This window comes from Phoenix dactylifera, chromosome 3, assembly GCF_009389715.1.
Source record: "Phoenix dactylifera cultivar Barhee BC4 chromosome 3, palm_55x_up_171113_PBpolish2nd_filt_p, whole genome shotgun sequence".
Classification (NCBI taxonomy): domain Eukaryota; kingdom Viridiplantae; phylum Streptophyta; class Magnoliopsida; order Arecales; family Arecaceae; genus Phoenix; species Phoenix dactylifera.
In genome coordinates, this window is record NC_052394.1 from 21974094 (window position 1) to 22001710 (window position 27617).

At 39.9% G+C, this 27617-nt stretch overlaps 1 protein-coding gene and 2 pseudogenes across 1 annotated transcript; 2 read left to right on the top strand and 1 right to left on the bottom strand.

Moving 5' to 3' along the window:
- Positions 1-1585: 1585 nt before the first annotated feature.
- Positions 1586-10151, top strand: LOC103702821 (calcium-transporting ATPase 1, endoplasmic reticulum-type-like). The gene is made up of 8 exons (XM_008785392.4): positions 1586-3414; positions 3931-4000; positions 4111-4232; positions 4364-4642; positions 4749-5126; positions 6367-6476; positions 8176-8404; positions 9032-10151. Exons 1-8 carry the CDS (start codon positions 1996-1998, stop codon positions 9608-9610), a joined length of 3186 nt encoding a protein of 1061 aa, XP_008783614.2. The 5' UTR covers positions 1586-1995; the 3' UTR covers positions 9611-10151.
- Positions 10152-12836: 2685 nt separating this feature from the next.
- LOC120110134 lies at positions 12837-13295 on the bottom strand (annotated as a pseudogene).
- Positions 13296-19590: 6295 nt separating this feature from the next.
- LOC103702820 lies at positions 19591-27616 on the top strand (annotated as a pseudogene).
- The last annotated feature ends 1 nt before the right edge of the window (position 27617 follows it).

Genomic DNA, 27617 nt, shown 5'->3' on the forward strand with positions numbered 1-27617 from the left:
TAGATATTTGGGAGCAGATTCATACTAAGCGCTGATTTATTTTTCATTAAGTGATATGTACTTAGGTAAGATCTAAGTTCTTATTAGTCATTGTACCTGTTGATTTTAATATAATAATTTTACTTGGCATACGACAATAACCAATTAGATATTTGGGAGCAGATTCATACTAAGCGCTGATTTATTTTTCATTAAGTGATATGTACTTAGGTAAGATCTAAGTTCTTATTAGTCATTGTACCTGTTGATTTTAATATAATAATTTTCTATAATTCAAATCTAGATGTACGTCAACTCTCAATGACCACGAAGCTTGCTCAACTGGTCGACAAGCTTTTTCTATCATATATATTAGAAATTATCTAAATAAATTATTTAAACAACTTCAATATCACTAATATTTTCGAGATCGGTAATAGATGAAAAAAGAGCACTGTTAGAGTTAATTCTGGAGGGCGGTTATTTTTATTGTTATCATTTTATTGTAGCATACGGTCTATGGAGTTCCCTTTTTTTCTATCGTAGTCAAAGCATAGCATTCTTCCGTCTCGATTCTGCACGCACCTCACAGTTTACCCTTAATATTTAGACCTTGATATTGTGCCACATCTCTTCTGAATGTGGTTTTAATCGAGTTTTTCATGATATCATCACAAATTCTATATTTATTTCGAGAAATTTTGTAAATTAATTATTAATTAAAGCACTCGAATCATCTTGATATTTTTCATAAAAAGAGAAAGATCCTTATGCTCCATGAGGATATCATGATTGCTCGATCATTCAAAAATATTTGTCATTTATATTTTAACATAAATACATGAATCTTTGGCCGCTACACCACACTTGTCTTTTGGTGATTGTGTAAGATAAAAGATTTTGATTCATAAGAGTATTTTGAACTATTATTGCTATTATATCAAAAATATTTATGAAGCATGCTATCAACATTAAATTATTTTTATACTAATTTAGATTTGATAGTGTAGGACCAAGCGTTGGTTTATAAAAAAAGAAATAATTAATAGCGCTGATTTAGGTTTACTAAAAAATAAGACGGCATAAACAATAGCCTTATAGAAAATAAAGATAGTGTGATACATAATTTAAAATATTTATGACATTGATATAAATTTGATATGATGAAATTGCATATAAATACTCCCCATAGATTTTGATCAAAATTATACAATTTATAAACGGGCAACTTTTCCACTGTTTTTTTAATTGGGCTTATCCTATTATCTTTCTTTACTTAATACATTAACCAAATTGAAGACCAGCATTCTACGTCCAATTGTTACCAAAATTACAATAGAAAGAGAACTATACGCCCTCACATCCATTTTAATATTAAATCAAAACTTGCAATTTTTTTCTTCTGTTTACACCAATTTTTAGAGGTAGAAAGGAAAAAAAAAAAAGATATATATTCTTCACTTAGAAATATGGATTAAATAATGAATGTCAATAAGATATATCGTCCAAGATCAAGATGACCATGGTCATCCATGCCTCAACCTATATTTAATAATATTTAATAATAAATATTATTAATATGCATGCTTCCTCAATATCACGGGGGCGAAGCTTCGAGGAAGGAGTCCCTCCAGGTCCTCCTCTCCTTCGGTCCTTCCAGGGGGCACTCTCGTCTCACGGATCCCAATAAGCGACAGCTCCCGTTAAAGGGCTTCTTCTCCTCCTCCTCTCGTCCACCCTTCCTCAAACACAAGAAGCCAGCCGCCGATACACCGAGGGAGTCGCCTCGAAATCGCTTGATTTCGGGCTACAAAATCCTAATAAATCCCTCCTTCTCCCCGTCCCTTCTTCTTTTCTCTCCGACCGTCCGACGGCTTTGTTGTTCTCTTCCACCAATCCACGCTGCTAGGGTTTTCCTACAACATCTCCGCAGTCCGTAGAATTGGAGGGACGATTTGTTTTTTCCCCGTACTTTTCTGTTTTTCCTGCAAGATTTTAGATCAAAAAGCGATCTTGATGGGCAAAGGGGGGCAGAATCATGGGACGAGATTTGGCGGAGAGCCTATCTCCCGGCCCTCGCCTTCAAATTTTCCGGCTTGGGCTCGAAGCGTGGCGGAATGCGAGGCGGAGTTCAAAGTCTCGGCGGACGGCGGGCTCCGCTCCGACGAGGTACGGCGGCGCCGCGAGGTCTACGGGTTGAACGAGCTCGAGAAGCACTCCGGGCCCTCGATCTGGCAGCTGGTCCTCGGGCAGTTCGAGGACACTCTCGTCCGGATCCTCCTCGTCGCCGCCGTCGTCTCCTTCGTCCTCGCCTGGTACGACGGCGACGAGGGCGGCGAGATGGGGATCACCGCCTTCGTCGAGCCCCTGGTCATCTTTCTCATCCTCATCGTGAATGCTGTGGTCGGGGTCTGGCAGGAGAACAACGCCGAGAAGGCCCTCGAAGCTTTGAAGGAGATCCAGTCGGAGCATGCCAAGGTGAAGAGGGACGGGATATGGGTCCCCAATCTTCCGGCCAAGGAGCTGGTCCCCGGCGATATCGTGGGGCTCAAGGTCGGGGACAAGGTCCCGGCCGACATGCGAGTCTTGTACCTCATAAGCTCCACTCTCAGGGTAGAGCAGGGGTCGCTGACAGGGGAGAGTGCCGCAGTGAACAAGACCAACAAACGGGTGGATTCGGAAGACACCGATATCCAAGGAAAAGAATGCGTGGTCTTTGCTGGTACCACCGTCGTGAATGGGAGCTGTGTTTGTTTGGTCACGCAGACTGGAATGAACACTGAAATCGGCAAAATACACTCCCAAATTCACGAAGCTTCCCAAAGCGAAGATGAGACACCGCTGAAGAAGAAACTGAATGAGTTTGGCGAGGCCCTTACTGCTATAATCGGGGTGATCTGTGTGTTGGTTTGGCTGATCAACGTGAAGTACTTCTTGACTTGGGAGTATGTCGATGGCTGGCCGAGGAATCTCAAGTTTTCTTTCGAGAAGTGCACCTACTATTTTGAGATTGCGGTGGCTCTGGCTGTTGCTGCGATCCCGGAGGGTCTGCCGGCGGTGATAACGACTTGCTTGGCGCTGGGTACTCGAAAGATGGCGCAGAAGAATGCACTGGTACGGAAGCTGCCGAGTGTTGAGACTCTCGGGTGCACGACGGTGATCTGCTCCGACAAGACTGGTACGCTGACAACGAACCAGATGTCGGCGGTAAGGCTGGTGGCGATGGGTCGCCGGACCAATATGTGCAGGAGCTTCAAAGTTGATGGTACAACATATGATCCTCGTGATGGGAAGATTCATGATTGGCCGGCCGGCAACATGGATGAGAATCTTCAGATGATTGCGAAGATAGCTGCTGTTTGCAATGATGCAAGTATTGCACATTCAGTTCATCAGTTCGTTGCCAGTGGAATGCCCACGGAGGCGGCTTTAAAGGTAAAAATTCTTTAGTTTGCATTCTTCCTCATATTAACATCTGTTTACCATTTTCTCCTTCAAGGAAGAAACCTATACTGGATCAAAATGGAGATCTTTTGATAGTCTGCAGCAGAAAATGTCTTGAAAACCGATATTCTTCTGTTCTACCCTGATAGTATGGACTGGTTGTTCTTCATCAATTGACCATGCTAGCATTCTCCCGTATTAGTAATGTTTAGACTCAGTAAGAAGATCTTTAAGTTCAACTTCCATGCTTTCCATGAATATATGGTATTTTTTTAGTTTCTAATTCTTCATATTTGATTATTCAACCATAAAATGAAATAATTATTCCAGGAGAAGTATCCAGAGAATTATATAGTTCATGTTTTTAGTTCTTCAAAGTATGCAATATCCTTCTTGTCATTTTGATGTAGACTTTGTATGGATAGGATGCACTTATCATTACTTCCATTATCTAATTTTGTTTTCTGTAGTGGGAACAAATTACAATTTACTTTAATACATTACCAGGTCCTGGTTGAGAAAATGGGACTTCCAGGAGGGTCTGCCGCTTCATCTTTAGATTGTTCTGAGATGTTACGTATGTCTGAATGCCTCAAAACTGTTTTTAATATTTACATTTGTTTCTCATTAGCATACATCTGCATGAAAGCCTATTTGTAAGAATTTGCTTATTTTTAACTTCTTAAGGATGCTGTCAATGGTGGAATGGGATTGCAAAGAGGATAGCAACTCTTGAGTTTGACCGCACACGAAAATCTATGAGTGTCATTGTGAAATCACCATCAGGAAGCAATTCCTTACTTGTGAAGGTACCGCCATTTTCCCTGTTTATTATAACGTAGGATTTCTATATGAATTTTTGCATTCTCATGTAGTTTCCACATCATGCTTCAAAACTTAAAAATCTGGTTTGCTAATAATTTAATGTTCATCATGGCAGGGAGCTGTAGAAAATTTGTTAGAAAGGAGTGCTTTTATACAGTTGCTGGATGGTTCTGTTGTACAGCTAGATGAAAGTACGAAAGGCCTTATTTTAGAAGTCCTTCGAGACATGTCATCCAATGCTTTGCGCTGTTTGGGTTTTGCATACAAGGATGATCTTTCTGAATTTGCAACATATGATGGTGAAGATCATCCTGCTCATAGGATTTTGCTTGATCCATCTAATTACTCATCAATTGAGAGGGACCTTATCTTTGCTGGCTTGGTTGGATTGAGGGTGAGATAAGCTGTGCTCATTTCACAATTGAACGAGCATTTCCACATAACTACCTTATCTATTTTTCTATAAATGTATCATCTATTGTTCTCCTCTGTCATCATAGGATCCCCCTCGAGAAGAGGTTCACAAAGCAATTGAGGACTGTAGAGCAGCTGGTATTCGGGTCATGGTAATAACAGGTGATAACAAAGAAACAGCAGAAGCAATTTGCCACGAAATAGGTGTTTTTAGGCCTGAAGAGGACATTAGCTTGAAAAGCTTCACAGGGAAAGAATTTATGTCTCTTCCTGATAAAAAAATTCAATTGAGGCAAAGAGGTGGACTTCTATTCTCGAGGGCTGAACCAAAGCACAAACAAGAAATTGTGAGATTGCTTAAAGAAGATGGCGAGGTGGTTGCAATGACAGGTGATGGGGTGAATGATGCCCCTGCTCTGAAGTTGGCTGATATTGGTATTGCCATGGGCATTGCTGGTACTGAGGTGTGTTTTTCTTCGCCTTCATCTTTTACCTACTTTTTGGGTATGATGTCAGCGATTTTTTTTTTCTTTATGCCACATTTAAGGCTTGTTATTCAATCAGCATCTAGGTGAAACTTTTACTCTGTTGTGCTTACACACGATTACCCTACTTTGATGTTTCACTGTCATCAGAAAAGGTGGATGTGTAGGAACTTAGCTGGTCACATTATGACTAATTCTGTGGCAGAGCTGCATTTCAATGTACATCATGAAAAGGCTCCTTCCAGGGTTGAGGTTGCTGGACTTGCATTGCTGCTCCCATGTGTGGTATAACTGATCTTGGACTGTTATTAAGGAGTGTCACGGGGGATCCAATTTGACTGTTGAGAAGGGATGGCCTTAGTTGATCACAAGTGATGATTGGGTATTTGGAAGGAAGGTCATAGGAAGTCAAATTTGAGCTAAGGGTGTTGAGGAACCAAGTGGAACCGAGCTTTGCTTGACTTGGGCTAGAAATCCCAAAAGTTGTCATTGAACCAGCCCAAATGCATTTTCTTTCTTTCTAGACTCAAGTTTATTTGTTTTATGTATTCATCCTGATTGCTAACATTTCTTTCATATTGCCAAAATTCTGTCATCTAAATTTGTCTTACCCTATCTAACCATGTCCAACATCCTGTTACCTGATCTTTTTGTAAGAAATTGAAACCCCATTTCAGAACTGGTTTTGTAGTTCAGGATCAAAGAAATTTCCTGTTTGCTAGAAAATTCTGATGAACTGTATTACTAATGCAACATTGGAAATTGATTAGGAACCCTAGATCTAAACCCATTCCCAACTAGATCAATATCAAAACCTTGCAGTCAAAACATTAAATTAGCACAACAAACTGCAATCAATATTTTCTTTTAATTATCAAAATGAATTGATATCTGTCCCTGCATCGGTTGGGAGTTATGAGTTTTTTTTTTTTCTTTTTGTAAATTCATCATGCAACAACAGAATGATTATTGCAAGGGTGGAAATTTAAATGATCATGCTGCATAATGAATGATATGCAAGCCTGCATTGGCTGGTTGTACTGCCACTATGGCTCTTTGAATAGACTGATTTGGCCATATTGTATTTACGATGCCAATCTTTGCTTCAGAATATAAATTGTAACATATATCAAAACATTAGTGAAAAATCTCCTTAACAATTATAAAAAAAAAAGTCGCGTGGCACCTACTTAAACATTTCACCTTGTCCTTTTACCAGGTTGCTAAGGAAGCTTCAGACATGGTGTTAGCAGATGATAATTTCAGTACAATAGTTTCTGCTGTTGGTGAAGGAAGATCCATCTACAACAATATGAAGGCCTTTATAAGGTTTTGCCCTTCTTCATTTTTGAGTCTATGTGACCTTTTCACCTACCTTTGCTAGTCATTTTGTCTGATTGCAATTATATCTTTTCCTGACCACAGTATTTTGACTGAATCTCGGAATTGACCTTTGCATAAAACCTTATGAATAACTTAGGAAGTGCTTCTGAATTGGACTTCAACCTTAAGAGTGCATTGTGGCTTGATTTTGGTCATACCATAATCTTGGTCCATTATAGTTTTGACATTGAAACATCTATTATATATCTTGAGGATTTTTTTTTTTTAATGTGACTACTGAATTTGTGCAAAAAAAGATAGCATATTGACTAAACTTCTGTTTTACACCAGAGCATTCTTCATGGCTAATTTGCAAAACTTTTCCTTTTCTTTCCTGTTGAAGCAATTAACGCTAGCCATATAGAGATGCTAGCAGCTGCACTCTAAATTCAACCCATTGAAGGGACAAGACTAGTACTGAATTATCATCCAAAATAATGTTTCGGTTATGCAATAATCAGCAAAGTGCAATACTAATGCTCATGAAGCCACCGGCTGTGACAGGTTAACTAACCTGCTATTGCATGTCAAAGAAGTGGCTTATCAGAGAAACAGGATTGGAATTGAGGAACTTCTTCCACATTTATATTTCATATCCAAAGAATGCTATTTCATTCTAGCATGCTCATTGTTTTCTTCTAATTAATAAGACATTTTAGATCCTATATTTCTGGATCTCCAAATTACCATCTTGACAAGATTGCTAATTGTACCTGTGTTTAATGGGCTTGTTAGTAGCAATGCACTCCAGTTGATATACAAGGAAACATTTTTATTCTGGTACTTTAAGACATGACATTGGCATTCTTAGATAACTTTCCATGTATGATTTCAGTTGCACCTTATGGGGCAAACATCAACACTTTTAGGTGATAATGCAAGGTGATCTAATCTAGTAATGACTGGTTCTAAACATGAGGTTTGCACCTGCCTAATACCATTATAGGATCAGGAATGCCCTGGCTCCATTTTCCTGTTACATTCTGACCAATTGCCTTTTGCTGTCTGTATAAAATCGGGACAAATATCGTGATTTAGGGTTTTTCTCCATAACTGAGGCCATCTTGAAGGATCGGTCTTTGGTCATTGCTGTTGGTTGTATTGGTTGGAAGTTGATTTCTGTTGTGAAGTAAAAGTTGCTCAATTTTTTTCTTTAGCGGTCAAAAAGAATTATATAGTAAGAAGTAATGCTACAGACAGATGGAGATTTAAAAATAAGCTGAAAGACGCAGCAAACTCTTAGAAACTGTAAATTTTGCAGGCAAGAATTTGATGGATTGTGAACACTATCCTCAAGATTAGTTCAGGAAGGTAGATCTTCACATTTCAGGGCAAGTGGTACCGTCTGTTGCAATTTGCTAAGATATATTATTCAGTATGTCTGGAGACATGGTTCGAAAGGTCTCATAACTGCACCTGTTGATTCCCATATGCTGTCTAGGAAGTGTATTTCTTTTCCCAAGAGAGCTACCACCACATATTTGACTTTGAAATATTTTTTTCTTGGTTATGGTCATTAAGGGGTTCATCATAGTACCTGATATTAGTCTTGTTTACTAAATCTTTTCTTGATTTGTTATACTGCTGATATTATAATACTTATGATGTAGTGCTGAACATTTATTATTCTTATTTGTCGGTTCAGGTACATGATCTCCTCCAATATTGGTGAAGTTGCCTCTATTTTTCTAACAGCGGCTTTGGGTATCCCTGAAGGGCTAATCCCAGTACAACTTTTGTGGGTCAATCTCGTCACAGATGGCCCACCTGCAACTGCTTTGGGCTTTAACCCCCCAGATAAATATATCATGAAGAAACCTCCTAGGAAAAGTGATGATTCATTGATCAATGCATGGATCTTATTCCGTTATTTGGTAAATTGCTCTCTGCTCTTATTTTTTCACCATAGGCTGATTTGTGCACATGTTCGTACATTCTGCTCCTCCATTCAACTCGTAGTATCTTCTTTTCCTCCATGGATAGATGCATGTGATTAGTCATACATAAAACCAGCCTGAGTAATTTAAGTTTACTAGCTCTTATTGAAGAGAATACAAGTTTACTGGCAGGTTTGCATTTGATGGGCATATATGACATGATAATAATTTCTTTCTTACCAATTTTGTTAAGCAGGAAGATTAGAATTTTCTTGTCTTCAGAGATGCCATGTAACACCTCTGACTTATATTTGTTTAGCTGTTTGGAAACAAATGGCTTTGACTTTGAAATGGTTCTAGTTTGCAAAAGGAAAGGAATGCTTTTCTGCTATATGGCTCACAGATCATAAACAGTTTACAGTTGCTGAATTTATGTGATAACTCTGTTGTTGCTCTGTTTTCAAATTTCATTCTGCGTGTCATTCAAATGGAATCCTCAAAGTTACGCCAGTGTATTGTGGAAAATTGTATGCATGGAGCGTGCATTTGAAAGGGATGTCTAACTTCTGAACCAAAAAAAAAAGGGATGTCAACTGACCGCCTCTTTTTTCACTCCATATTCAGGTCATCGGGCTTTATGTTGGGATTGCTACTGTTGGTGTTTTCATCATATGGTACACACATGTATCTTTCATGGGAATTGACTTGAGTGGGGACGGCCACACCCTTGTCACCTATTCCCAGCTTTCCAACTGGGGCCAATGCTCATCCTGGGAGGGCTTCAAGGCCAACCCTTTCACTGCTGGAACTAGGCTTTTTTCCTTTGATGCCAACCCCTGCGACTATTTTCAGACTGGTAAAGTGAAGGCAACAACCCTCTCACTTTCAGTCTTGGTGGCCATCGAGATGTTCAACTCGCTCAATGCTTTGTCGGAAGATGGGAGCCTCCTGAGCATGCCTCCTTGGGTCAATCCATGGCTTCTTCTGGCGATGTCCGTCTCATTTGGGTTGCATTTTCTGATCCTATATGTGCCGTTCCTTGCTCAAGTGTTTGGAATTGTGCCGCTTAATTTCAATGAATGGCTCTTGGTGTTAGTGGTGGCTTTCCCTGTAATCCTCATTGATGAGGTTCTCAAGTTTGTGGGACGGTATACAAGCTCATCCAATGTCAGAAGATTGTCTCCAAAGCACAAGGATGACTAAAGCCCGGTCTGGGAGGACAGATACCACCGATAGGAACACATCTTCAATATTATCATGGTGCATCCACTGATTATATGGGCAAAAATCTTTTTTCACAAGCTTTCATTCTTTAATTCAGCATCAAGAACCATCTTCCAGCCTTGACAAAACAGAGGCAAGAATGGAGAATCGTGAGGGAATTTCAGTTATTGCATTTAAAGGATCCAATTCGTTTCTCTGTTTCTCTGATTTTAAAAAAGCTTTTATTATTTGGTGATTGATTGGATCTTAGCTCTGTTCTTCTTCTGTCTTCTTTTTGTTGTGGCCTTTATCTTCCTCGTATAGGCTTCATTCACGGTTACCCCCCAAAAAAAGGTGGGGGAGGGGAAGAGTGTACGCTGTTGCATGGTTTATACGTCACTTTAGATCTTAAACAGTTTCATGTGGTGTATATTCGAGTACGTAGGCCCTAACTCAAAAATGACTGTTATCAATTGTAGAAATGGACTTATCATCCGTTATTGCCCTCTTATTTGCTCTATTTCTGCTGGATTTTCTTAAACGAAGCAATCTTGAGGTGATATCAACTGCCCCATAATTTTATTTTACATACTGACATCGAAGTAGTGAGATTCTTTTCATTTAGTATTTGTCAGATTATGCGCTAGATTCCAACTGGTGTGCTAAATTTCTGATTGTCAATGTGCTGTGGCTTTCATTTTCCATGCCCAACAATTTATGTGCCGTTCAACAATGGAATGTCCAATGATTATTTTCTTTTCTAGGTGCATGGTTCATGTTTTTTAAGAGAAGTCAACTAATGGGAAAATTTTCTGTATCATTCCCAGAAAATATCTAAAATTGAAAGAAACTCAGACTCATTCTGAATGGAAAAGAGAGAACATATGGCAGATTACGTTGAGCAGCTACGCACAGCAACTGACAAATCTTCTTCATGAGGAGCATGACACCAGCAAGGTTCTTCACTGACCCATTCAGAGGTGGTAGCTGCACCTGCCAAACCCCTGCAACTTGCCCCTTTGAAAGACTGATGCTGTGATAAAAGTGATGGTAACCTTCTGATGGATAGCCCTTGTGAAGTATCTGGTTATCCCTTGTCATAGCATACCTTTTAATGTTCACCTAAACTTTTCTTTGGCTGCTCATAGCATTGCAAAATGTCATATCGGCTAACAGCCATATCATCCTTAAATTTAGGTTATATTATCTGACCCATCCTTATGTGAAAGCTAACTCTAAATCCTAAAAGCTCTCACATTCTCGTATTTTTAAAGTCCCCGACGATTTTTTCGTCTCCCACCATTTCCTAGTGCGGCGGCCAGACTTTCCTTTCCAGCGTGCACTATGACGACAATCAAACTCTCCTCTCCAGCTCGACTTAGCACCACCATGGCGATCGGACTCCCTTCCCTAGCCATCGCCACTAGGCCACCTCCTCTTAGCAAGTAGATTTTTTTCTTGATCCATTTTGCCGTACATCTCCCATTGTTGATTAGTTGGATCCTACATCTTTAAGTCCGCCCCACATGCAATGCCATCCCCAGTGTGATAGCATGCAAATAAAGGGAGGCGGCGGCACAAGGTAGGGTTCGTTCGGATCTTAGCTTATTTGTTGAAAATTTTTATCAGAGATTTCATTTTTATTGAATTAGAATTTTCTTATTATTAGATTTTTTCTAAAGCCTTTTAGTTTTGTCCTTTACTCCTTTTTTTAAAAAAAAAAATCAATATTTAATTCATGTTGTCTTCCCTGTGTCACCAAAATGAATTCTCGGTATATAATTCAGGTGTCGTGTAAACCCACATTATCTATAATTTTCTAATTTCAATAATTAGGTTTCAAATCGGTTATTGGAAGAATGTTTTTTTGACAATAACTATGGTTCTTAGAGAACTCAAACTAGAATTTCACGGTTGAAATACTAAATACCAAAAACCAAATTAGACTTTCATTAGTAGATCATCTAATAACAAGATTGATAACCAAAATGGACTCTTTGATAATCATTGTTTATAGAAATATATGGGAAAAAAAAGGGAATCGAATAGAGCTTCAGTTGGTATTTCAAAGAATGTAATACATAGAAAAAAAAAGGAAAAAATTCTTCCATGATACTAATTGTAGCGTGCACAAAAAAAAACAAATAATAGCTTTGAAATCTTTATTTTCTTTTATTTCTCCATGCATGGTGAGGGTATTTTACTAGTTCATCCTTATATGCATGAAGGAACAAACGTAGCCCTGAAGGAGGCCAGTCCATCCACCATGCGATATACATCTTGACATAGAGGGTGCCGATCCGTCCTGCCGGCTCCGCTCTCGATTCAGTCAATCACCGTGGTGGAGTCCCCCTCGAGAAAGACCCAGTCAGCCCCCAGATACTGCCTGGCATGCATGAGGCCCTTCCATGCCGTATGCAACTCCACCAAGAGTACAGTCTCATCAAAGGTGTGTCATCCTCCGGCCGCGATAAATCTGGACTTCTGGTCTCCAATCACGAAGCCCACTCTGCACCTGCTACCGTTCTTAGAGATATTGCCATCGAAATTCATCTTGAGAAAATCAGAGGATGGGGGTTTTCAGGATACCAAAACAGGACTATGCGCCGTGCGAGCGAAAAAAAACCCCAGATGTCCCTGCCCTCTCCAGGTGAGTCCCCCATGATGGCATTCGACAACTCAGCCGCATGCAACATGGCTCTATCCACCACTGATCTCGGGTGCAGTCGTCTGCCCTCAAATAATCTAGCATTCCAGTCCAACCATATGTGGTACGTCAGGAATGCCCATCTAGCTGCCCACTATCTTGAGGATGGTCTACGTCGTGAGTCCCTCAACTGGCTTAGGAATACCTCTATAGATGTAAGGATCTGCGGGGGGGCTGAGTCAGCACCCCAAATTTGAAACACTCGCGAACACCTAAATAGAACGTGGTTGATGGTCTCCTCTTTCCCCGAGCATCCCTCATGGTTAGACGAGATCCGAACTTCCCTTCTTGATAGAACCCCTCTAGTCGGCAGGCACCTTACTCGGGTGATTTCTTCTGGGAGGACGCTGCATCTCTATCGTAGCCCTTATGTAGCATTTTGCTTGCTAGCTTCGTTAGGTATACTCAAGTGCGTATGTGGTGGGTCGCGTTGTACCCAAAAAAAAAGAAAATAATTTATTTCATAAGATATTGCAACGAATGACCACCTCTTATCACATCGGAATCATGCGCTCACGGTCACCGTTTCACCATCTTCTCCATGCCCTGGGATTCCTTTAGGAGCTCCGACAGTCGCACTGCCAAACTTCTTTTTGCTCTAGGGGAGCCCCCATGCTCTCCTATTATGGTCTCCAGCTCCATTTCCCAACCTTAGGAATTGACTCGTTCTTCGCAAACGCAATCTGAAAAACAGGAGAACGCATAAGAGGAGATGAGTCATATCAACTACGTTAATAATAGAACAGCCAGAAAGTGGCGTGATAGAGTAGAGTACTAACAGTGAGAGAGCCAGAAGGAGAGTGTGTGAAGAGGATGGAAGATCCATGACCGAATGTCTCGGCCTGGAAGGTCTCTTAATTTGAACTTCTCGATAGCCACAGCTTCGGCTTTGGTGTAGTTTCCGGCAGCCTTCCATATTGCGATGCAGTTCTCGGCCACCTTCTCCGAGTACTGCGGGCTGGTCAGCGGCCGGATCATGACCGCTCCGGCGAACTTCTCAAAAGGACCTGCCTCTATGGAAGCAAAGGAACCGAGGCGTCAACCATCCTGGTACAGGCTTGGGGATGGATGGTAAACTTACTAGTGATGATTAAAAAATTAGCATAGAATTACAACATCATAAATTGGACATAATTGTGTTGCTTAAAACGGTGGTAATGATCATTGCTGTATGCCTACTTACGCTTAAATAAAAATTGAGTCTTGTATTAATGGTTTACATCACTTCCATATTCTTTCAACTCGGGCTCTATGCGCCCACTGTTTTTTTCGTTTTTTCACTCCCCTATTCCTTCCATCCAATTGATACACTCCATGAATATAAAATGACTTCTGCGAATCTTGATGTGCACCAGCCAAGCAGATTTCAAAACCGGTCAATCAAAAGTTTTCAAATCACCCACGCTAAGCCCACAGTGATTATACTGAAATCATAAAGGATGATCGCTGAACTTAATCATGATTCATGATTCATGGCTGACAATCACCTAACTGAAATTAGGTTATCCTCTCTTTCCCAGTCACCACTCACCTAATATAAAAAGAAGAAAGACATGATGGTTTTTGGTTGGACTGATCCATTACTTAGCTTATGAAATTCATCCAGTCATGGAGCAACATACACTGATACACATACGAACAGATAAATCGGAGCAAACCAGTTCATTCATATATTGACCGGCAAAGTAATAATAAATTAATTTTCTTCAATATATTGGTTAGTATGTATTAGCAAAAGATATATTTATTGATTCTTGATTATTCTTTTGGATGCATCTTCGTAAACGGGCGTAAATTTGTTTGAAGTCGGCCATTTACGGATCGAGCCAGTGAGTCAAATCACAAATTGCCATAACCAAAAGCTATCTCATCTGACCGGGCAACCAAGTTGGGATCGCCAGGGACTCAGGAGGTACAAACTTGAGTCGCTCTCTCTTCTGTCACAACAGTTCAGCAACCAAACATGGCCTTGGCCGTCATGTATTTTTTCAGAAATTTCGAGTATACACATTTGTTATCAAAGTTATTCCGTACCAATCAAGAGGCTGGGAGCGACGCGTTGGAGGAGATGTGACGAAGGTTATAATCTATTATGGATAGCAGTGCTCATGTGCTGCTGATTTGGCCAGCCGCAGCATTCGATTAAAAGTTTTGTTTGCTTCCTGGCCAAAAGGAAGGCAAAGCAACCACTGAGGTAGCAGCATAGTAGAAGCATGGTCTTATTTTTAACCAAGTAGTTTCGAGTTCAAAACGTACGGACATCGATTAAATTATGCATACCGGATACTCTCTGCTTGGACACGGGGTCTGGAAGGATGTATCGCTCTGCTGGTAGACTCGGTGGTGCCAAATATGACGTATTCACACGTGGTATTCGTGCCGGAGCCCAGAGGGGTAACCGAATCGGACCCATGGGTGGGGAGGGTATGAGTAACCGACCGGAATGCCCAACATACGGTAATTTCTATCTGCATCGAATATTCTTCTGGTGGGGTGGGGTCCAGTAGAAGCTGCTTCCCTCCCCAAGCAAAACAGTTGGTATTTTGTCAGCTCTCTATAAAGCAAAGGAAAAGAAAAGGGGGAGGATTCCATAATCCATGCTTGCTGCTAAACCTTTTGGGATCTTTTTCTTTTTTTTTTTACACGAGAGGAAGCGAAAGAAGAAAAGGAGGAGGAGACGGCACCCTAGAATAGTACTATAGTTATCGGTGAGTGAAACAACCTAAAAAAAAAAAATGATATATATTTGTACTAAAAAAATCAATCAGCGATAAAAATATTTTACAGCGAACTATAATTTGTTTATAATAAATATCAAAATAAAATATTTATCATAAAATATTATTTAAATAGTATTCGGACAATAAAATTATATTTTATTACTATTTTTTTCACCGTGGCACCAAGTACTTTTATTTTAATCTTTTGGTGGTAGCAAATATTTTTTATTAATAAAAATGTATTTTTATAGTATAGGCTGTCTTGTCCAAGGGTCGTCTGCATGATTGAAAATTGGTTTGACGAAAGAGAAGTAGCTGTCATTCTTAGTGAATATCTACGTGCTTGCGTTCTTGCATCCTTTTCATGCCCTAGGGCGGGTCCCGCGAAGGTCAAAAGGCTTGCTTGCTCGCTTGTGAAGTACTAAAATTGTACCAAAATGTGCGGTGTCTTGTCGACGGTTGATTGAAAGAGAAAAGATCCCATGATCCATGCCTGTCGCTAAACCTTTTGAAATCCTTTTTTTTTTTTTACACGAGAGAAAGTGAAAGAGAGAGAGAGAGAGAGAGAGAGAGAAAGATGAGACGGCGCCCTAGAGTAGTTACTCTACAGTTATCAATAACCGAAACAACCATCAAAAAATAATAACATAGTAATAGGTGTACTAAAAAAAAAAATCAAACAGTAACAAAATATTTTACAACGAACTTGCAAATTATCGCTAATAAATATCAAAAAAATATTTATTATAAAATATAATTTAAGTAGTATTTTGAGCAACAAAATTATATTTTATTACTATTTTTTATCACCAAATTTATGGGACTAAATACTTCTGCTTCGATTTTTTTTGATGGTAACAAATATTTTTTGTGGCTAAATCTGGTCGTCATTCATTTTTTGATTGATGGCAGTCATAAAAAAAAATGGTGAGTGGCTTGGTTGCATGACAGAGAATGCGATTGATGAGAGAGGTGGTCACTGTCATGCTCGGCGAATATTCTATATGCTTGTGGTCTTGCATCCCTTTCACGCTCTAGGGCGCAAGAAGCTAAGCCCGTCTGTTTGCTAATTGCCGCAATAATACGTCTTGTGGGCAGGATGGGAGGGTCCAATTGCCTGCTTGCTCGCACTAAAATTTGTCCTGGCGACTTCTGATTGGCCGAGAGATGGTCCCAATTCTCACATTGATCGGTGGCAAGTTGGTGCCCGCAGCTGCGTGATGCTTTTATGGGAAAAGTTCTAACTTTTCAAGGTACGAATGAGAATGAGAATGAGAACGAAAACTGACTGCACGCGCGCGCGCAAACACACGAGCAGGCATGCACAAAAAATGCATGCACCCACAAACGCAACCATGCATGATTCCTCGCATTTTCACAAAGACTTGGATCGAGCACTCCGGCTTGCAACGCATCGCTTGCAGAGTCTCTGTGTTCAGACCAAGGACGCCGCAAGATCACCTCTCGCTGCCATTAGAGCTGAGATTGTACAAGTACCGGTGGGAAATTAAGCTGGAGCCAAAGATCATGAACCTGATCTTATTAGAAGAGGAGAAAGGACAAAAATCAGCGGTGGAAACAAGCACTTGCCATCATCAAAATGGTAGGTTTAAGTATGGATGCAAACATAGCAATAGCAATAGCAATATTCCATGGTCCATTGAGCTAATAACACATCCTAACACCACTGTAGCTGCATGTCCACGCCGTACTCCAAGTGGGGTGCAATCACCATGTCAACCTCAAGAGAGGAGAAGGGCAGTAATCCCTCACGGAAGCTGCTCGTACGAATGACGATGCTTGTGGTGGGCATTCAGAGCACGCAAGCGATCCAATCTAATACCCTGTCTGCATAAAATATTAGCCGAGTCCACTATCTTGTCTATTTCTTAACATCAAACAAATATTGGACGCTATATATAGATAATATGCAACGCCAGCTAGCATAAGTGCTGTCAAACAAATGTTTGAGTGCTCTCTATTGTTCTTGGAGGCTCGCGCCTGACCTCACCAAATTAACCTGAAAGTTGGAAGCCGCTTGCTGGCTTTGCCGAGGGAAATGGAATCAATCCAAGGAACTCCCAAAATTCTTCTTTGTCATTTCTTCTTCGCTAATAATTATAATATTTCATATCTTTATTATTACATTATGCTATAAATATAATATTATATTATATCATAATATACTGATATATTATATTAAATTATTATGCTATAGTATATAATATTATATTACTATATTACAATAATATACTATATTATAATATGATCAAAGCATATGATGTCATTAGTCATTCTCTTTGGAGTTGGAGTGAGAGAGGAAGTTACTTAAGGGAAATACTCGAAGAGCACGGGTGGAAGAAGGGACATACCGGTTGCTTTCAACTTTGGGTCGTCGTCATCACAACAACTTCCCTCTTTTTTTTAGTCCCGAAAGGGAGGATCGTGGAAGTTTCTCAAATCACAACAACTCCCCCTTTTTTTTAGTCCCGAAAGGAAGGATCGTGGAAGTTTCTCAAATCATACTTTAATGGTCGTTCGGTTATTTTTCCTGCTAATATGGATTAAATAATCTGTAGGTACTTAGCATTCGATTACAACCAATTAGATATCTGGCAGTAAATTTCTTTCCCTTTATGAATTTTCTGTGCTAAGATTTAGAATCACAATAACATTGTATTCGAGTTCCAGAGATATTCCTAGGGAATACATCTTGGATGCAATTTTTTAATCACCTGAAATAATAGCGGTTTGATCTTCTCTTTCTTGCTCCTCACAAAAGATAGTCATCAATGGAGCAAGCTATAAAACCATATAGAGAGAAGAGGGGAACTTAGCCTTTATATAGAAAACCTAAGAAAGCCTTCTCATTAAGGGTTCCAAATCCTAATTGGATTTTCTGGCCTACATACCAAAATTATCATAATAAATAGGATTCAATCCTATTCATCAAAGATGCACTAAAGCTCATAAAATAAAATGATCATACATCATATTAAGCTTAACTATAGTACCATTATGAGATATACGTCTGATCTATTTTATAAAATAAAAAATATGCAATCAGTGGACGTTCATATTTTGAAATTATTCTAACAGTCGCCGTCACAACAACTCTCTCTTTTTTTTTTTTTTTTCCCCAAAAAGGAAGGATCGTGGAAGTTTCTCAAATCATACTTTAATGATCGTTCAGTCATTTTTCCTGCTAATATGGATTAAATAATCTGTAGACTGTAGGTGCTTGGCATTCGACGATAACCAATTAGGTATCTGGTTCATACTAAGTGTCCATTTATTTTTAAATTAAGTGATAAGTACTTAGATAGTACCTTAGTTATTATTAGTCATTGTACCTGTCGATCTCAAGATAGTCGACTCTTGATGGCGTCGAAGCTCGCTCAATTATCTTATGTATGTCAACTACCGATGACCTCAAAGCTTGCCCAACTGGTGGACAAGCTTTTCCATCATATATATTAAAAATTATCTAAATAAAATATTTAAACAACATAAATATTACTAATATTTTAGCGCTTGGCAATAGATGAAAAAAGAGCATGGTTAGAGTTAAGTTCTGAAGCGCCTTTATTGTTATTTTTATTATTTTATTGTAGCATACGGTCTACGGAGTTCCCTTTTTTTCCCATGAATAGCATTCTTCCTTCCGAATTCTGCACGCACTTCACAGTCTACCTTAATATTTAGATCTCGATATTGTGCCACATCTCTTCATATTTATTTCTAGAAATTTTGTAAACTAATTATTAATTAAAGAATTTGAATCATTTCAATATTTTCATAAAAAGAGAGAGACATTTATGCTCCATCAGAATATCATGATTCGCTCAATGAAATTTTTGTTATCTATATTTTGACATAAAAACATAAATTTTTGGCCACCACACCTCTCTCGTCTTATGATGAATGTATAAAATAAAAGATTTTGATTTATGAGGGTATTTTGAACTATTACTGATATTATATCAAAAATATTTATGAAGCATGCTATCTGCCTTAATTATTTTTATGCTAATATAAATTTGATACCGTGGGATCTAAGTGTTGGTTTATTAAGAAAGTAAATAATTAATAGCACCGATTTAAGTTTTTTGAAAAATATTATTTTTTAACTCTAAAATATAGAAAAATACGAACGACATAAACAATAGGCTAGTAGAAAATAAAGATCATACAATATGTAATTTAACATATTTATAGCATCAGTACGAATTTGATATCAAACTAAGCTGAAATTGCATATAAATACTGTCCATAGATTTTGATCCAAATTATACAATTTACCAAGTTAAAATCGGTCAACCTTTTCTCTGTTTTTTTTTTTTTTTATTGTTGATTGGGCAAAAAGTACTTACAACCTGCTTATTCTATTAGCTTTCTTTGCTCACTACATGCCCCAACCTATATTTAATAATATTTATTAATAAATATTATCGATGCACATGCATCCGCCATGTCACGAGGAGTCCCTGCAGGTACTCCACTCCACCCCTTTAAAGAAGCTTCTCCTCTCCCTTTCCATCCTGCCTCAAACACAAGAAGCCTGCCGGCGAGACACCGAGAGAGCCACCGTGAAATCTCTTGATTTCGGGCTACAAAAGCCTAATAAATCCCTCCGCCTCCCCGTCCCTTCTTCTTTCCTCTCCGACGCCTTTCTTGTTCTCCTCCACCAATCCCCGCTGCTTGGGTTTTCCTACTTCATCTCCGCAGTCCGTAGAAAGATTTGTTTTTTCCCGTACTTTTCTGTTTTTCATGCAAGATTATAAAAAAGCGATCTTGATGGGCAATGGGGGGCAGAATCATGGGAGGAGATGCGGCGGAAAGCCTATCTCCCCGCCCTCGCCTTCAAATTTTCCGGCTTGGGCTCGAAGCGTGGCGGAATGCGAGGCGGAATTCAAAGTCTCGGCGGACGGCGGGCTCCGCTCCGACGAGGTCCGGCGGCTCCGCGAGGTCTACGGGTGGAACGAGCTCGAGAAGCACTCCGGGCCCTCGGTCTGGCAGCTGCTCCTCGGGCAGTTCGAGGAAACTCTCGTCCGGATCCTCCTCGCTGCCGCCGTCGCCTCCTTCGCCCTCGCCTGGTACGAGAGAGACGAGCGCGGCGAGATGGGGATCACCACCTTCGTCGAGCCCCTGGTCATCTTCCTCATCCTCATCGTGAATGCTGTGGTCGGGGTCTGGCAGGAGAACAACGCCGAGAAGGCCCTCGAAGCTTTGAAGGAGATCCAGTCGGAGCATGCCACGGTGAAGAGGGACGGGGTATGGGTCCCCAATCTTCCGGCCAAGGAGCTGGTCCCCGGGGATATCGTGGAGCTCAAGGTCGGGGACAAGGTCCCGGCCGACATGCGAGTCCTGTACCTCATAAGCTCCACTCTCAGGGTAGAGCAGGGGTCGCTGACAGGGGAGAGTGCCGCAGTGAACAAGACCAACAAACGGGTGGATTCGGAAGACACCGACATCCAAGGAAAAGAATGCGTGGTCTTTGCTGGTACCACCGTCGTGAATGGGAGCTGTGTTTGTTTGGTCACGGAGACTGGAATGAACACTGAAATCGGCAAAATACACTCCCAAATTCACGAAGCTTCCCAAAGCGAAGATGAGACACCGCTGACGAAGAAACTGAATGAGTTTGGCGAGGCCCTTACTGCTATAATCGGGGTGATCTGTGTGTTGGTTTGGCTGATCAACGTGAAGTACTTCTTGACTTGGGAGTATGTCGATGGCTGGCCGAGGAATCTCAAGTTTTCTTTCGAGAAGTGCACCTACTATTTTGAGATTGCGGTGGCTCTGGCTGTTGCTGCGATCCCGGAGGGTCTGCCGGCGGTGATCACGACTTGCTTGGCGCTGGGTACTCGAAAGATGGCGCAGAAGAATGCACTGGTACGGAAGCTGCCGAGTGTTGAGACTCTCGGGTGCACGACGGTGATCTGCTCCGACAAGACTGGTACGCTGACAACGAACCAAATGTCGGCGGTAAGGCTGGTGGCGATGGGTCGCCGGACCGATATGTGCAGGAGCTTCAAAGTTGATGGTACAACATATGATCCTCGTGATGGGAAGATTCATGATTGGCCGACCGGCAACATGGATGAGAATCTTCAGATGATTGCGAAGATAGCTGCTGTTTGCAATGATGCAAGTATTGCACATTCGGTTCATCAGTTCGCTGCCAGTGGAATGCCCACGGAGGCGGCTTTAAAGGTAAAAATTCTTTACTCTGCATTCGTCCTCATATTAACGTCTGTTTGCCGCTTTCTCCGTTAAGGAAGAAACCTATACTGGGTCAAAATGGAGATCTTTTGATAGTCTGCAGCAGAAAGTGTCTTGAAAACCGATATTCTTCTGCTCGACCCTGAGACTATGGACTGGTTGTTCTTCATCAATTGGCCATGCTAGCATTCTCCTGCATTAGTAATTTTTAGACTCAATAAGAAGATCCTTAAGTTCAACTTCCATTCTTTCCATGAATATATGGTATTTGTTTAATTTCTAATTCTTCATATTTGATTATTCAACCATAAAATGAATTAATTATTTCAGGAGAAGTATCCAGAGAATTATGTAGTTCATGTTTTTAGTTCTTCAAAGTATGCAATATCCTTCTTGTCATTTTGATGTAGACTTTGTATGGATAGGATGCACTTATCATTACTTCCATTATCTAATTTTGTTTTCTGTAGTGGGAACAAAAATTACAATTTACTTTAATACATTACCAGGTCCTGGTTGAGAAAATGGGACTTCCAGGAGGGTCTGCCGCTTCATCTTTAGATTCTTCTGAGATGTTACGTATGTCTGAATGCCTCAAAACTGTTTTTCATATTTACATTTGTTTCTCATTAGCATACATCTGCATGAGAACCTATATGTAAGTACTTTGCTTATTTTTAACTTCTTAAGGATGCTGTCAATGGTGGAATGGGATTGCAAAGAGGATAGCAACTCTTGAATTTGACCGCACACGAAAATCTATGAGCGTCATTGTGAAATCACCGTCAGGAAGCAATTCCTTACTTGTGAAGGTACCGCCATTTTTCCTGTTTATTATAACATAGGATTTCTATATGAATTTCGCATTCTCATGCAGTTTCCACATCATGCTTCGAAACTTAAAAATCTGGTTTGCTAATAATTTAATGTTGGCAGGGAGCTGTAGAAAATTTGTTAGAAAGGAGTGCTTCTATACAGCTGCTGGATGGTTCTGTTGTACAGCTAGATGAAAGTACGAAAGGCCTTATTTTAGAAGTCCTTCGTGACATGTCGTCCAATGCTTTGCGCTGTTTGGGTTTTGCATACAAGGATGATCTTTCTGAATTCACAACATATGATGGTGAAGATCATCCTGCTCATAGGATTTTGCTTGATCCATCTAATTACTCAGCAATTGAGAGCGACCTCATCTTTGCTGGCTTGGTTGGATTGAGGGTGAGATAAGATGTGCTCATTTCACAATTGAACGAGCATTTCCATGTGACTACCTTATCTATTTTTCTATAAATGTATCATCTATTGTTCTCCTCTGTTGTCATAGGATCCCCCTCGTGAAGAGGTTCACAAAGCAATTGAGGACTGTAGAGCAGCTGGTATTCGGGTCATGGTAATAACAGGTGATAACAAAGAAACAGCAGAAGCAATTTGCCGCGAAATAGGTGTTTTTAGGCCTGAAGAGGACATTAGCTTGAAAAGCTTCACAGGGAAAGAATTTTTGTCTCTTCTTGATAAAAAAATTCAATTGAGGCAAAGAGGTGGACTCCTTTTCTCGAGGGCTGAACCAAAGCACAAACAAGAAATTGTGAGATTGCTTAAAGAAGATGGCGAGGTGGTTGCGATGACAGGTGATGGGGTGAATGATGCCCCTGCTCTGAAGTTGGCTGATATTGGTATTGCCATGGGCATTGCTGGTACTGAGGTGTGTTTTTCTTCATCTTCATCTTTTGCCTACTTTTTGGGTATGATGTCAGTGATTTTTTGTTTTCTTTTGCCACATTTAAGGCTTGTTATTCAATCAGCATCTAGGTGAAAATTTTACTCTGTTTGCTTACACACGATTACCCTACTTTCATGTTTCACTGTCATCAGAAGAGGAGTATGTGTGGTAACTTAGCTGGTCACATTATGACTAATTCTGTGGCAGAGCTGCATTTCAATGTACATCATGAAAAGGCTCCTTCCATTGTTAAGGTTGCTGGACTTGCATTGCTGCTCCCATGTGTGGTATCACTGATCTTGGACAGTTATTAAAGAGTGTCTTGGGGATCCAATTTGAATTTTGAGAAGGGATGGCCTTAGTTGATCACGAGTGATGATTGGGTATTTGGAAGGAAGGTCGTAGGAGGTCAAATTTGAGCTAAGGGTGTTGGGGAACCAAGTTGAACCGAGCTTTGCTTGACTTGGGCCAGAAATCCCAAATGCATTTTCTTTCTTTCCGACTCAGCTTGGCTGCATTGCTTTTTCTCGACACAAGTTTATTTGTTTTATGTATTCATCCTGATTGCTAACATTTCTTTCATATTTTCAAAATTCTTTCATCTAAATTTGTCTTACGCTATCTAACCATGCCCAACATCCCGCTACCAGATCGTTTTGTAGGAAATTGAAACCCCAATTTCAGAGCTGGATTTGTAGTTCAGAATCAAAGAAATTTCATGTTTGCTAGAAAATTCTGATGAACTGTGCATTGGTTGGGCTAAAAGGAGTCATGAATTTTCTTTTTTTGTAAATTCATCTTGCAACAACAGAGTGATTATTGGCAAGTATCAGGACTAGCAAGGGAGGAAATTTTAAATGATCATGCTGCATAATGAATGATATGCAAGCCTGCAGTGGCTGGTTGTACTGCCACTATGGCTCTTTGAATAGACTGATTTGGCCATATTGTATTTACAATGCCAATCTTTGCTGCAGAATATAAGTTGTAACGTATATCAAAACAGTAGTGGAAAATCTCCTTAACAATTATAAAAAAAAAGTCACGTAACACCTACTTAAACAGTTCACCGTGTCCTTTTACCAGGTTGCTAAGGAAGCTTCAGACATGGTGTTAGCAGATGATAATTTCAATACAATAGTTACTGCTGTTGGTGAAGGAAGATCCATCTACAACAATATGAAGGCCTTTATAAGGTTTTGCCCTTCTTCATTTTTGAGTCTATGTGACCTTTTCGCCTACCTTTGCTTGTCATTTGTCTGATTGAGATTATATCTTTTTCTGACCACAGTATTTTGACTGAATCTCAGAATTGACCTTTGCATAAAACCTTATGAATAACTTAGGAAGTGCTTCTGAATTGAACTTCAACCTCAAGAGTGCATTGTGGCTTGATTTTGGTCATACCATAATCTTGGTCTGTTATAGTTTTGACATTGAAACATCCATTATATATCTGGAGGATTTTTTTTTTGCTACTGAATGTGTGCAAAAAAAGATAGCATATTGACTGAACTTCTGTTTTACACCAGAGCATTCTTCATGACTAATTTGCAAAACTTTTCCTTTTCTTTCCTGTGGAAGAAATTAACGCTAGCCATATAGTGATATAGAGATGCTAGCAGCTGCACTTTAAATTCAACCCATTGATGGGACAAGACTAGTACTGAATTATCATCCAAAATAATGTTTCAGTTATGCAATAATCAGCAAAGTGCAATACTAATGCTCATGAAGCCACCAGCTGTGACAGGTTAACTAGCCTGCTATTGCAGGTCAAAGAAGTGGCTTATCAGAAAGACAGGATTGGAATTGAGGAACTTCTTCCACATTTATATTTCATATCCAGAATGTTATTTCATTCTAGCATGCTCATTCTTTTCTTCTAATTAATAAGACACTTTAGCCTATTTTTCTGGATTTCCAAATTACCATCTTGACAAGATTGCTCCTTGCACCTCTGTTTAATGGGCTTGTTAGTAGCAATGCACTCCAGTTGTTATACAAGGAAACATTTTTATTCTGGTACTTTAAGACATGACATTGGTATTCTTCGATAACTTTCCATGTATGATTTCAGTTGAACCTTATGGGGCAAACATCAACAATTTTAGGTGATAATGCATGGTGATCTAATCTAGCAATGACTGGTTCTAAACATGAGGGTTGCACCAGCCTAATACCGTTATAGGATCAGGGATGCCTTGGTTCCATTTTCCCGTTACATTCTGACCAATTGGCTTTTGCTGTCTGTATAAAATCGGAACAAATATCTTGATTCAGGGTTTTGCTCCATAACTGAGGCCATCTTGAAGGATCGGTCTTTGGTCATTGCTGTTGGTTGTATTGGTTGGAAGTTGATTTCTGTTGTGAAGTAAAAGTTGCCCGATTTTTTTCTTTTAGCGGTCAAAAAGAATTATATAGTAAGAAGTAATGCTACAGACAGATGGAGATTTAAAAATAAACTGAAAGACACAGCAAGCTCTTAAAAACTGTAAATTTTGCAGGCAAGAATTTGATGGATTGTGAACACTATCGTCAAGATTTGTTCAGGAACGTAGATCTTCAAATTTCAGGGCAATTGGTACTGTCTGTTGCAATTTGCTAAGATATTATTCAGTATGTCTGGAGACATGGTTCGAAAGATCTCATAACTGTACCTATTGATTCCCATATGCTGTCTAGGAAGTGTATTTCTTTTCCCAAGAGAGCTCTACCACATATTTGACTTGGAAATATTTTTATTTTGGTTATGGTCATTAAGGGGTTCGTCATAGTACCTGATATTAGTCTTGTATACTAAATCTTTTCTTTATTTGTTATACTGCTGATATTATAATACTTATGATGTAGTGCTGAACATTTATTATTCTTATTTGTCGCTGCAGGTACATGATCTCCTCCAATATTGGTGAAGTTGCCTCTATTTTTCTAACAGCGGCTTTGGGTATCCCTGAAGGGCTAATCCCAGTACAACTTTTGTGGGTCAATCTCGTCACAGATGGCCCGCCTGCAACTGCTTTGGGCTTTAACCCCCCAGATAGATATATCATGAAGAAACCTCCTAGGAAAAGTGATGATTCCTTGATCAGTGCATGGATCTTATTCCGTTATTTGGTAAATTGCTCTCAGCTCTTATTTTTTCACCATAGATTGATTTGTGCGCATGTTCCTACATTCTGCTCCTCCATTCAACTCGTAGTATCTTCTTTTCCTCCATGGATAGATGCATGTAATTAGTCATATATAAAACCAGCCTGTGTAATTTAAGTTTACTAGCTCTTATTGAAGAGAATACAAGTTTACTAGCAGATTGCATTTGATGGGCCTATATGACATGATAATAATTTCTTTCTTACCAATTTTGTTAAGCAGGAAGATTAGAATTTTCTTGTGTCTTCAGAGATGCCATGTAACACCTCTGACTTATTGTTTGTTTAGCTGTTCGGAAACATATGGCTTTGACTTTGAAATGGTTCTAACTTCTGAACCAAAAAAAAGGGATGTCAACTGACCACCTCTTTTTTTCACTCCATATTCAGGTCATTGGGCTTTATGTTGGGATTGCTACCGTTGGTGTTTTCATCATATGGTACACACATGTATCTTTCATGGGAATTGACTTGAGTGGTGACGGCCACACCCTTGTCACCTATTCCCAGCTTTCCAACTGGGGCCAATGCTCATCCTGGGAGGGCTTCAAGGTCAACCCTTTCACTGCTGGAACTAGGCTTTTTCCTTTGATGCCAACCCCTGCGACTATTTTCAGACTGGTAAAGTGAAGGCAACAACCCTTTCACTGTCAGTCTTGGTGGCCATCGAGATGTTCAACTCGCTCAATGCTTTGTCGGAAGATGGGAGCCTCCTGAGCATGCCTCCTTGGGTCAATCCATGGCTTCTTCTGGCAATGTCCGTCTCATTTGGGTTGCATTTTCTGATCCTATATGTACCGTTCCTTGCTCAAGTGTTTGGAATTGTGCCGCTTAACTTCAATGAATGGCTCTTAGTGTTAGTGGTGGCTTTCCCTGTAATCCTCATTGATGAGGTTCTCAAGTTTGTGGGACGGTATACAAGCTCATCCAATGTCGGAAGATTGTCTCCAAAGCACAAGGATGACTAATGCCCGGTCTGGGAGGACGGATACCACCAATAGTAACACATCTTCAATATTATCATGGTGCATCCACGGATTATATGGGCAAAAATCTTTTTTCACAAACTTTCTTTCTTTAATTCAGCATCAAGAGCCATCTTCCGACCTCGACAAAACAGAGGCAAGAATGGAGAATCGAGAAGGAGTTTCAGTTATTGCATTTAAAGGATCCAATTCGTTTCTCTGTTTCTCTGATTTTAAAAAGCTTTTATTATTTCGGTGATTGATTGGATCTTAGCTCTGTTCTCTGTCTTCTTCTTGTTGTGGCCTTTATCTTCCTTGTATATGGCTTCATTCACGGTTAGCAAAAAAAATAAATAATAAAGGATGGGGGAGGGGAAGAGTGCACGCTGTTGCATGGTTTATACGTCACTTTAGATCTTAAACAGTTTCATGCGGTGTATATTCGAGTACTTAGGTCCTAACTTGTAAATGCTGGTTATCAATTGGAGAAATGGACTTATCATCCGTTATTGCCCTCTTAT

Excerpts from the sequence above, each read along its gene's own strand:
- LOC103702821 (XM_008785392.4), top strand. The coding sequence starts at position 1,996 with ATGGGCAAAGGGGGGCAGAATCATGGGACGAGATTTGGCGGAGAGCCT. Across the intron at positions 6,477-8,175 it reads AATATGAAGGCCTTTATAAG|GTACATGATCTCCTCCAATA; the intron begins GTTTTGCCCTTC and ends TTGTCGGTTCAG. Across the intron at positions 8,405-9,031 it reads GGATCTTATTCCGTTATTTG|GTCATCGGGCTTTATGTTGG; the intron begins GTAAATTGCTCT and ends CTCCATATTCAG.